The sequence below is a fragment of the Crocodylus siamensis genome, chromosome 1, assembly GCF_052110815.1.
Source record: "Crocodylus siamensis isolate JL-2025a chromosome 1, ASM5211081v1, whole genome shotgun sequence".
In the NCBI taxonomy this organism is placed as follows: Eukaryota; Metazoa; Chordata; order Crocodylia; family Crocodylidae; genus Crocodylus; species Crocodylus siamensis.
In genome coordinates, this window is record NC_143395.1 from 35,611,314 (window position 1) to 35,624,212 (window position 12,899).

The window sequence follows — 12,899 nt, forward strand, 5'->3', positions numbered from 1 at the left end:
CATATGGGGGTGCTGTTGAGACACTGGCTCTGCACCACTGTATGCACTTCCAGGAAGGGAGGCATGGGGGTGGGCACAGCCACCCCCCAGCCTTCTATGTGGGGTGGGTGCAGACTACCCTCTATGGGCTCAGGGCTCCCCACGCTGCTGTGTTCCCCATGGAGCCTCCATGGCCTAGAGGGTGAGACCTGATGCAAGAGGGTAGAGTAGGATGGGGAGGATTGCTGCTGCCAGGAGACCCACACCAGCTGTGTCACCATGGTGAGGCACCCTCTGCCTGCCCTGCAGAAGCAGGGGGCCCAAGTCTGCACCATGCTGCCACCCCTACTGCTTCTAGGTAGGCAAAGGGCACCTTGCTATGGCAACATGGCTGACACAGGGCTCCTGGCTGCAGCGGCAACATCAAGCTTCCCCACTCTCCTCCACTGGATCCCACCTAGTGGGATGTGGAGGCTCCCAGGAGAGGACAGCAGGGCAAGGAGCTCTGAGCCCACAGTGGACAGCCTGCATCCTCCCCCACCCCCAAAGGCTCCACTCTGGCTGTGCTGCTCACAGGGGTAAGCGAGAGCTGGGCTCCATGCTCTGCTCCAGTTGCAGCAGCCACCACCTCCTGCAGGTGGCAGCTGGTGCTCAGGTGCTGCTGTGGGGGGCAGGGGACTGCGAGCCCTGGCCCTGGTCCTGTAGCCCTGGCAGCTGGGAGATCCTCTGGCAGGGCTGGGGGGAGGGGGAGAATAGGGGGTTGTAGGTTGTGAGTGAGGGACACCAGCAGGGCTGGGGGAGTGAGGGCTGGGAGTTGACAGTGAGGGGCGCCTGTGGGGGGGCTGCAGATTGGAAGTGATGGACGCCAGCAGGGATGGGGGGCTGCAGGTCACGAGTGAGGGTTACCTGTAGGGCTGGGGTTATAGCACCAGCATATCAGGGCTGCTGAGCACCACAAAGCAGTGGGGAGGGGGGAGATGCAACAACTGGATCCATACCCTGGTGAGCAAAGGGGGCAGGGAGAGTTTTGGTTTTCCATGATAAAAAAAAAACAAAATCAAATGCCAAAATATACAGGTATTTAGAATTTATTTTATTATAATGAATGAGGCACTGGTAACCCTGCTGGGGTTAGATTCTTGAAAGTTCCCATTGTTGTCAAGTCAAAAGGCTTATGGGAAAAATGGCTGGTGGTGAGCTGATGCATTGCCATGGAAAACTGTGGCTATTTAAAACTGTATACTGTGGTAGCCAAAATGGTATATAGAATATTAAGCATGAATACTCAAAACTGTGATTGGTAAGGGTAATCAGTAGTGGTGTTTCATTTTACTCATAGAAAAATATGGATTTTGGGTTACATTTTTAAATCCAAAAATTGGGGATTTTTTATCAGAGAAAACCAAGATCTCTGTTAATCATGGGAAAATGCAAATTCTGGAGGGTTTTAGCAGAGAATTTGCAATTTGTAAACAGAAAACCAGGATCCATGGTCATTTCCATAATAGAAAAAATAATTATAAACTTGCTTTGTTGTTTTGTATGTTTTATTCTAGCAATAGGTCATATTAAAGATTCAAAACAAAATATAGTCTACAATAATGCATGCTGAAATACATTCCAGTCATCAGCGGTCCCTCTAAGTCAAGGATGAAAAGTCCATCAGGCTCAATAGGTCCTCAGGTGACTGAGGAGTCTGATTTTGGATGGACATGTTCTTTGGCATCTTGTTGCGGGGTGGGGGGAGTGGGATTCACAGCCCCAGGTTGGTCTCCTTCTCCTTCCTCCACCGCCGCTGTTCCACCTTGGTATCAAGTCAGTGGGCCTCAAAGTGCTGTTCACCTTGGTGGACCAGGTGGCACCACACCGAACGGTCAGCAGCTTGCTTCGCCCAGCCATTGGTGTCAGTGCTTCCATGCTTGAGGGCAACCTTGAGCGTGTCTTTGTACTGTTTCCTTTAGCTGCCTTTTGAGTGTTGGCCAACAGAGAGCTGGGAGAAGAGAATCTAGTGAGGGGGAGGTGGTTCTCAGACATGCGGATGCAGTGGCCCATTCATTGGAATTGATTTCACAAGAGCAAGGCTTTGATGCTGGTGGGCACAACTTCATGGAGGACGCTTGTGCTGGTCCAGTGGCCCTCCTATTTGATCCCCAGGATTTGATGCAAGTGCCACTGGTGAAAGCTCTCAAGGGTCTTAATGTGGTGTCAGTAGTTGGTTCAGGCTTCACTGCAGTAGAAGAGGGTGGTCAGCATGGCAGCCTTACAAACCAGGACCTTCGTCGACTTCTGAAGATCTCTATTTTCAGAGACATGTTGTCACAGCTTGAAGGTGATGGCACTGGTGCAGTTGACCCAGTGTTGGACTTCTCCATTGATGGTAGCCCATTGAGAGAGGTGGCTGCCAAAATTCAGAAAGTGCTCCACGTACTCCAGGGCCTCCCCATCTATGTAGATAGCACAGGGGATGTTCAGCTAGCCTAGAAAGTGTTGGTGGAGAACCTTCATCTTGGCAACGTTCAAGGACAGGCCAAGTCTCTTATACCAAGTGTTGAAGAGATCTAGGGTTGCATATACATCCTGTGCAGAGTGAGCCATCACGCAGCATTCATCCACAAACTGAAGGCCATGGATTTCCTTGGTGTTGATCTTGGTTTTTGCCTGAAAGCTCCCAAGATTGAAATGTATCCTGTCCAGTCAATACTGGATACTGTCCAGTGGATACTGCTGCCGGATGGTAGACCATCTTGGATGAGGCAGATGATGTCAGTCAGGTAGATGGTGAACAGGGTGACGATGACCATGCAACCTTGTTTGCCCCGGTCCAGATGCAGAAGCGTTGGTTTCAGATCTTCCACTCAGGACAATGGCAGTCATATCAGCATGCAGGAGTTTCAGCAGGGTGACAAACTTCAGCGGACAACTAAGGCATTGGAGAATGGTCCACACAGCTTCACGATTTAAGAAATTGAATGCCTTGATCAGGTCAATGAAGGCAAGGAACAGTTCTTGATTTTGCTCCCTACATTTTTCTTGGATCTGCCTGGCAACAAAAACCATGTCCACAGTACCCCAGGATGGTCAGAAGCTGGACTGGGTTTCTAGAAGGATCTCCTTGGCGATGGGGTGAAGGCAGTTCAGGAGGATGTGGGCCAGGATCTTACCTGCAGTGGACAGGAGGAAAATCCCCCTGTAGTTCCCACAGTCAGATATGTCCCCCTTCTTGTAGATGGTCATGATGATTGCATTCTTAAATACCCTGGGGATGTCCTCTTCATCCCAAAGGCAGAGGATAAGCTGGTGGAGTTGTGGTGTGAGCCAGAAGCCATCAGCATGTTAGACCTCTGTGGGTATACCATCTGGCCCACAGCTTTGTTGATTTTCCAGTGGTTGCTGGATCACTGAGGGAATCTACCACAGGGCATTGTGGGACAGCTTGTAGCAGAGGTGGGCAAAATGCAGGCCAGATGTGGCCCGCCAGGCCATTGTATCCAGCATGTGGGACCCCTAAAAAATTTAGAAAATTAATATTTATCTTCCCCTGGCTGCCTCTCATGCGGCCCTCAATGGCTTGCCAAAATTCATTAAGCGGCTCACCACCTGAAATAATTGCCCGCCCCTGGTTTGGAGGGTCTTGTCCAATATGGTGGACTCCCAGTTAAGGAGGAGTTTGAAATGCTGCTTCCAACACAGATGGATGGTGTCATCATCCTTGAAGAGCCAGGAGCCATCCTGTGATCAGAGGGGGTTTTGTCCAATGGAGTGGGGTCCATAGGTTGTCTTGGTAGTCTGGAAGAAATTGCGCGTGTCATGCTGGTTGGCGTAGCCATGGATCACATGCACCTTCTCCACCCCACATTCCAGTACAGCGGTAAGGACCCATATTTTTAGCAGGAGTGCCACAGATTAGCCCCACACTCTTCATTGCCACTCCAATCCCCTTCTCATACATGATCTGTTGCTCTGCCTTCTGCTCACAGTCCTGTGCTCCTGCCTGCTATGCTGCTCTGCTTTCTTCCTGCTTCCTTCTGCTTCCTGCCCAGTCGGCTTTCTGCTGCCTACTGCATGTGCCACTATATTCCCTGCTTCCTCTCTTATCTGCTACGTGCTACACGCAAAGGCTGCCCATGCCATGTGTTACACTTGCACTTCCATTTGGCCACCTCTGAATCCAGTATGGACTGGCAGATGTGCCTGCTTATTGCTAACTCTTACTTTACAATGAAAATTGATTTTGACTCTGTTTAGCATCCTCTAAACTTCAAGTAAAAGTCAAACCCAAAAGGGCTTGATCGTGATACCCGTACTTGCAATCAGTAATAACTGACTGCAAGTGCCTACTGTATCCACTGAAGTTACTAGGACTACATGTAGAGTACAAATACTACCAAAGTACTACCAAAAATGAGCAAGCATTTTGATGTCTGGCCCAGGAAAATGGATGGCCTTGTTAAGAGGTGTTAATTGTAGCCATGTTGGATCTAAGGGCATAGGTAGGCAAGGTTAGGTTCTTTGGGTAGATGTGATATCTTTTATTAGACCAACTAAATAGTTGGAAAAAAGTTCTTTGCAAGCTTCAACAGGCATAGGGAGTCTTCCCTTCCACTCCCACTTAGCAATACTGTGATGAAAGGCGCCTTAGTTGGGGTTTACATCGGGTGATGTACTATCCATCTAGCGCGGGGCCCCGCCCCTCAACTTGCCTGCCATGACTTGGTGTTACTGAATGAAAGGGAGGGGTTCAGTGGAGATCCTCTTTCTGGGGAACCCCGGAGACGGTAGTACTCACTGTCTTGGCGTGATGTTCTGCAGGGCTCCACCTCCCCTGCACCCCATCCACTCGCCAACTGAATGGGTGCCACCTGCACGGTTTGGCCATGCCCAGTCTACCCCTTTCACCAGGGGGACCAGCATCGGCTTGGGTCCTGGTGGGCTAGCCTGGTTGTCCCAACAGCTAGCGTCTCCGCCTCGGATGCTGACAAGCTAGGCTTCTGTAGGCTGGCATCCTCCTTGCTGCCTCTGGGCAGGATGCCTCTTAATTGCTCTTTACCAAAAATCTACCGCTAGAGAGGATGGGGGTGTGGAACTGCCTTTTCCCTCCCAGCCTTCTACAGGGGCTCAGCTTCCCCCTGCTCTGGATGCCGTCACTGAGCCGGCTGCACTACTTCTGCCTGCCACAAGAGCCTCAGCACGCCTTGCGTGCTCCGCACTGGTGTGCTTCCTCTTCCCCCTCCCCCTGGGTCCTGGTGGGACTTTTAAATCTTCCCGCAGCAGCTGTTCTGGCTGCCGTGATTGGCTCTGCTTTAATCCGCACAGGGAATAGCTGATTAAACAGCCAACATAATCCCAGCTCGCATGGCTGCAGCTCCTGCTCCGACTCTGGCTACGTCCCCGAAGGTGATTTTCCCTGCTTGTGCGGCTTGGGGCCCACGGGGACTACTGCCTCCCCTTTGGGAGCCTGTGGGGGTGTCTCACCACCACAAATACATACACTGGGAGTCTCCCTATGCCTGACAAAGGGTGTTTCTGCCTGACGGGTCGTAAAGAACTTTTTTCCAACTATTTAGTTGGTCTAATAAAAGATATCACATCTATCTAAAGAACCTTGCCTGCCTGTGACCTTGTCAAGGCATTTGTCCTTCCTATACAAACTTTCCAGCCATTTTAAAAAATTTTAAACAACTGTATTGGGAGATTTGAAAAAGTAAGTCATATGAAGGGATCAGTTCCATTTCAATCATGGTCACCATTCCTACCAATGAAATATCATATAAGAGATGATGAACCTGATTATATGATAACCCCTCCAATAATTAGAATCTATATATGGAACATTTATAAATTTATTCCAGTTTTCCAGGTATAGAATCTAATTATTGGAGGTTTGCCATTTATTTGTCCCCCTCCCACTGCTACAGCAGGGAAAATAAATCTGGGGGAAATCAGGTGACCCTTTGCTGTCTGCTTCCCCTCATCTTTTTCCCCAGATAGGCCCTTCTCCCTCCCCTTGTTGTCAGACCATGTTCTCCATGAGTATGTGGGAGTGAGGAGCAAATCTGAAAAAAAAAATGACTTTGAAATTAAACATGGCTGTCCCCATAGACTTGGTATCAACCAGAATTGATGCATGTTAGGTTTTGGTTTTTGTTTTTAACTGCTGCAATTTTTAGCATAGGTTTTTCATAAACACACTTTTGAGTAGTAATTTGGCACCTATTTACATCTAGTATAAAGTATGCATGATATTAGTCCAAAGCCAAAAGACTCATGATTTACCACACAGTTCAGTGGGCTGGGCCCCACTCGAGTCAACAGAATTTTAAGCCTTGGCGAGCCATGACATTGTATACAGTTCACCCAAAATTCCTCTGTTGCATCTTCTCTCAGCCTGGCGCACATTATTATTGTGGCTTTGCCCTCCACAGTTACCCCACAGTTTAGCACTGCTCAGTATGTATGGATACTTTAAATACTCCCAACAAAGGATCCATGTGCTAATTAGTTCCCACTCATGACTGGAACTGGGTATTCTTCTCAAGTCCTGGGATGCTCCAAAAAATTATGTGCAGATGAGGCACAGGGCAACCTGGTCCATCTTCACTTTATGGAGGGCAGAGCCACACCAATAATATGTCCCAGGCTGAGAAAGGAGGGACCAAGAGAGGGATGCAATGTTGTAGCTCGCCATGACTTGAAAAAGAGTCATCAGTGAGGGGAACTGTCCATAATAGGCACCAATATATGTCTTTTTCTGGTGGACTGCACTAGCTGTCTTGTGGTTGTTCCTATCCATACCATAGTTTCTCAGCTGCCTTTGGCTAAGATCAGGTGCAGTGGCCAGGCAGAGGTCCAGTATACTACTTGAATTGGTGCCAGAAGTGCTGGAGGGATAGTGATGGAACACAGGGATGGATGAGTTCCCAGAACCCGAAACAGCATTGGTGGCAGTCTTGGAGAGGAGAATGACAGTTATGAAATGGAAAGCAGACTAAAAGATGAGAAGTGAATCGGAGAGCAGAAGCAAAGATCCAGAGACTGATGGAGAATGGACAAAGCTGGGGGAAAGGGGATGAAAGAAGGTAGGAAAGAAAGGTTGGTGGGTTCAGTGGTGGTGAAGGAAGCTTTACTGAAGAAGGCAATGAGAGAAGGGTTCAGTCAGCAGAAAGAAGAGGAAGAGAGAAGGTCAGGAGAAAGAAATGAGGAAAGAAACAGTGATTGAAGGAAAGAGGATGACTAGTGGGAGGAATAATCCAGACCTGGAAAGAGAAACAACATGAGACAAAGTGAAAGAAGCAGCAGCAGGTAATCTGTTCATAAGAGCAGTAGTAACAGGAGAAGGAGAATGGAGAAGTCGGACAATGAATAGATATGAATTTATTTTAAAAATATTGCTTTAAGTTTTGGATGTTAAAGTGGAATATTTGAATAGTCTTGGTTGCCTTTCCTACCCAGAAGTCTTGGGAAATTTCATATTGGAGGCAAGAAGAGGAGGATTTTTGGAAGATGTATGTGGCAGTAGGTGAGAGAGAAGAACTTAAGGGGATAAGTTTTATTGCAGGAGAAAAGATGAGAGAAAGGACAATAATTATTCAAATGTAAACAGACATGCTTGAGATAGGAGAGATAGACAGATGCCTGGACAAAAAGTTATGTATGTTGAAAAGATATTTGATAAATATGGTATGTGGGTGGGATTGTGGCGAGCTTGGTTGCTAATTAAGGCAGATGAGAGGAGTCTTGTGGGATAATGCACTTACCATCAGTAATCCAAGTAGGGCCACACTGAGAGTTTACAGTGTATTTCAGATAGTCTAAACTCTGTAGCAAGTGTGAGCAGGAAGGACACCTGGCCACATACTGCCAGTATACAGTATGCTACAGATGTGAAGGGAAATGGCACAGGGCAGCGGAATGCCAGGAAATGCTGACGTGATAATTGTGAGGAAGAGAGACACTCACAGTGCTGATGCCTGTGGTCCTCCTTAATTAAAGCTAGATCCACAGAAGAGCAGCAGAGACAGGAAAAGCGTGGAGGGAGATGTTGAGTCAGAATGCATGACAATACAGGAGACACCACAAGAAAGAAGAGCTGGGGAGGAAGAGAGTGAAATCTCTGTTGGCAACTGCACTACTTTGTATACTGAAGAGAGGGAACAGGAGGAAAAGTAAGTGGGACAAGTGACTTTGAGACAGAAGGGAGAAAGGAGAGAATGATACAGGAAGGGGGAAGAATGAGGGTAAAGTAAGAGAAAGAAGAAGAGAACCAAATTGGAACATGAAAGAAATCATACGCTATGAAGCTAAGAAAAAAGGCAGACAAAGAAAGAGTGGGGAGAAAGATGGCTTAGTGAAAAGCTCATTGGAGCTACTGTGCTCTGGGTTTAATGGAGAGGGGAAAAGGATGGCAGGGGCAGAAAAGTGCAGGAGAGGGAAACGGAGAACCTTTCTTAAATGTTAAAGCAATAACGCAACTGACAAAAATTACAGGGATGTGAAAAGGGGGAGGATTAGAGCCGACGGCATCAAGCAGCAACGTAGAAGACTTGTAAAGTGGTAGAGATCTGAACTTTAAATGGCTAAGCATGAATTTCTGTATTGCATCTGTAAGCATGTTATCAAGGAAGAGGTGGGATAAGATTATGCCAATATTGAGTGGGGTAACAGTGAATAAATGTTTCCAGGAGTTTTGTCATAATAAAAAAAAGCTTCCCCTCAGCATGTTTGCCCATTGTGGGCCTTCTGTTTTATAGTTATGCTCAGTGTTGGCTGCATTTAATAATTAACTTCATAATTGGTTTCCATTGCTGAGCACATGATGTTTTTGGCTGCAGTTTAATGATAGACAGTATATTTAGTGAGATATCTGTGTATGTGATTATAAGACAAGGGGCTTTTCCCCCATGCCAACTGGGAGGGAAAAACCTCATCTTTTATTTGAGTAAATATTGTATTCAGTTTATCTATGCTTTTATTAAAGTAGTAAATTGAGATATAGTAAAATAACTTAGAATGTATCAACATTGAATAGAATATTTCTTGTTAGTGCTTCCTTTTGTCTAATATCATTTTCAATTTGTAAAGAGCCTACTTTATTTTACTTTTCCTGTGTAATATTGTTGGCTACATTTTCTGTTTGTAGTTTAAAGCTGGACCTTTTCAAACCCTGTTTCTTTTAGTTGTGTCAAAGACTTTCAGACAGCATTCATATAATATTAAATATATCCAAAAAAATTGTTGTATTAACCTTCCTGATTTTAATTTCTTTAATTTCTGAATAGACTCCATTAGATTCAAATTATTCTATTATTAAATCCTATGAGGAAAAAAAAAAGGAAGGTGGACACCTCACCTGATTCTGCTTAGCAGAAAAAATAACTCTGTGCACATTTTTACACATACTCTTGTCTTATTTTGTCAATGGGTTTAACTGGATCATTATCACGCAGTTTCACGGTAGGTAGGAAGTAACTTAATGAGAGCCATGCATTATTTGGATGGTTGGTTATTTGGATATGATTGATGACAGGGCTTGAAAAATGTACTTGATTCATACCAGTCAAAAAAATTAGCCTCCTAGCCAGATAGGTTTCTGGCTCAGCTTATAGCAGAGGATCCCTGGGCTAGGGATAGACATTCACAAAGCCTGAGCCTAAATAGATTCAATCTTTGCAGGTTACTCTAACCTGGCTAAGCTAAATCACTTTGTAACTAGCCAGACATTCCAGAAATGCCAGCACATGCCTGCAGTGGCTCAGGCTAGAAGCTTGTAGGTGCTAGAGCAGCCTTTTCTTCCCTTGTGCAGCAGTGAGCTGAGGGGGTCATGGCCAGGCCCTGGCAGGATCCTCTGATTGGCCCAGCAGGGAATCAATAAGTGTTTATCACCCCTAACTCTGTGTTTATCACCCCATAAGAAAATGACAGAGGAACATTACTTTCTGCCTGTTGATTCAGCACAGACTTTTGCCAGCATGTGGTCTGTTAGCTAATACACGGACACCTCCTCAGCAAGGCAGAGAGGAGGGAAGGGGAGGGGAGAATTCCTGCTTAGCGGGGGGGGGGGGGTCAGCCACAGTCTTGCTTGAACTGCAGTCAAGGAGCAAAGGGGAGGGGCCAGCTCTGCTGTGGAGCAGAGAGCCCTGCCCAGTCCAGAGAGCATTCTGGGATGCTGGGGGAGTCTGGTTTATCTTAAACCAGCAAAGGGTCTGGGATAGACCTTGCATAAACTGTTTTGACCCAAATCAGTTAAACCTGATTGAATGTAGTATTAGACTTATCTCAAACAAGTTTCAGCCATTTTCAAACTGATTTATGTGCACTGAACATCTGTTCTGTTACAGGTTCTGTTCTGTTACCAATTACTGATCACTTAAACTGGTTTATGAGTAATATCTGTTCCTAGCCCAGGTGTTTGGGTTGGGATAGTAGGTCAAGAGTGGAGAATTACTTCCTTGTCATGATCCAACCATTTTCTCCTTTGATTTTTTAGAATTTAAGAGCATGCTGCAGGATAGCTTGAGGGGCCTCTCTCCAATTACTCTGTTCAGTGATTTCTCAGAGAATGCTTGTGTGTTCTTCAGCACTGGTTGCTTAATTATACTGCTGTTGACTGCATTGGCACAAAAACAACCCCCCAAAAAAGACTGGCATTTTTTTAGTGTTAATTTCAGACTGGCAATATATTTATCATGACACACAGGTTTGAGACTATATTAGAAATAAAGTGCTTCATTGCATCTGCTGTCATTTTTATTATATTGTATGATGTGTGTATGTAACTAAAAATTGCATCTGATTTTTTTCCTGCCATTTAAAGAAACTGTACTTGAAAATTAATTAGACATTAAATTTGGCATACTATTAAAATGCATTTTTAAAAGACTTCATTTCTTTCTTTCTTTCTCTCTTAGGGAACTCTTGGAGTAATCCTATAGAAGTAACAGCCCTTTATTCATTTGAAGGACAACAACCAGGGGACTTGAAATTCAAAGCTGGAGACAAAATCCTCGTCATAACTAAAACAGATTCACAGTTTGACTGGTGGGAAGGAACTACAGAAGGACAAACTGGCATCTTCCCAGCCAATTATGTTACCTTAAACCACAACTAAACTATAGTCAATGGCCTTTTTTTCCTCTAAATTCCTTTTCTTAAATGTACACTGGATAGTGGAGACCTGGTTTTCAATGAATTTGTATTTTTTTAAACAAATTTTCCTATAACATTTTTGTTCTGTTTCTAATCTGAGGAACCCTTGATAGAATTGATTTTTAAATGGGAAAGGTTACAACTATAAATTCAAACTGGACATATTAGAAAAATATTTTGATTTTGATAAGTATTTTATTTTTATCAAATGTTTTGTTTCTGTAATCAGTGATAAATATTCTATAAATTCTATCAAGTAATTGTAATTTACTAGGTTCTCAGGAAATGCTCAGGCATTTATTTCAGGGAAGCTTGTTTGATTATATGATGGAAAAATACTCCCTTTGTATCCTCTAATATGTTCATTTCCAGCTGTGCTGGTTAACTGTATAATCATTTTTACCATGTTTTTATCAGTTGGTTGTTTAGTTATAGTAGAGAGAATTCTAGTGTTTTCTAAACAGGGTCTTATAGACCCCTCCTCATCATAATGTCTGAGGACTTTCCAGTTTTTTATTAAAAGATGCTGCCAGTGCCTGCCCAGTGGTCCGTTCTTTCCTTACAGGAAGAAATATTTTGTAGTATTTGGTTTATCAGAGTTGGTTTTTACTTCAATATTATGTATATTCTGTTATGTATTTTATATAACATGAGGCTAGGGTGAAAATGTGCACATCACATGGGGAGTGGAAGATGAGACTTTACAACAGTCCTCAGCTCCTGAAGGAGTTCATTTCATAGTCTGGAAATAACCACTGAGAAAAATCTCCTTCTCCCTCTCTCATGTTCCCTTTACTATTGTGTTTTGTCTTGGTTCTTTGAAAGAAAGCAAAATTCAAAATTATACAATTTTCCTGCTCTCCTTTAGAATAATAATATTTATGCATTCAAGTAATATAATGTAATTATAATAATAGTAGTATACATTCCAGAAAGACATTATGGGGGGAGGGGAGGTAATAAAAGAACTGCCAGAACAGAAGAAACATTCTCCGAAAACGTGTGAGAAATGTGTATTTATATTTGGTACATCTAAACCACCGTTCATATATAGAAGGTAAGCAATATTGTTCCCATTTTGCAGATGCAGGAAATTTTCCTACAGAGCGATTCTGACATGCAAGATAATATAGCAAGTTAGTTGAAGAGACCAAAATAAAACTTGGATCTTTGGTCCTGTGGCCCCGGTAGATTAGCATTATCTCACTTTTGACATCAGAGAATGAGATTAAACTTCCTCATGCGATGTTCTCTGTCACTCAGAAACAGTGTGTTTAGACTATTCTTTAGGTCTTTCTTTTGAAGTTGTCCTTTGTTATATTCTTGCTTTTCCTGGCATTTCTGTGAATACCATCTAACAATCTAACATGATCTTTCCAGCTACCAAGTCAGGGTTGTAACATGAACTTGGAGTGCAGCACTCAAAAGGCAGAATTTCTGCTTCTTTTTTCTCTGCCAAATGTTTCACTCAGAAGATTTTTCAAATGAGGTTCTTGGCTAAGTGGGGTAAAAAGAGAAACTCTCTCCCCTCCTTGGATTTTTGTTTTATAGCAATCACGGCTCCAAAGGTTACTAATTTTTTTCCTCCAAATGAGTGCAGCTCCTGATGATCAGTCCTCAGTCTCACCTGAAGTTCCCAAAGCAGAGGCAGGTTATTTTATGCTTTAGGGCATTTTACACCATTAGCTTATCTTATACTGTCTAGATGGCATCCAATCTTACACTATCAGGATGGGGGTGGGCAAATTCTGTGGTAAAAAGTGAGGTGTGAAACCAAA

General features: G+C 44.3%; 1 protein-coding gene across 1 annotated transcript in view; it reads left to right on the forward strand.

The window, feature by feature from the left end:
* SH3YL1 (SH3 and SYLF domain containing 1) overlaps nucleotides 1–11,656 on the forward strand; it is a 71,654-nt gene extending 59,998 nt beyond the window's left edge. Inside the window, exon 11 of the mRNA XM_090034476.1 lies at nucleotides 10,884–11,656. Within this exon, the coding sequence (XP_089890602.1) occupies nucleotides 10,884–11,083 (200 nt within the window). The 3' untranslated portion in view covers nucleotides 11,084–11,656. The remainder of the gene's footprint in view (nucleotides 1–10,883) is intronic.
* Nucleotides 11,657–12,899: the final 1,243 nt, after the last annotated feature.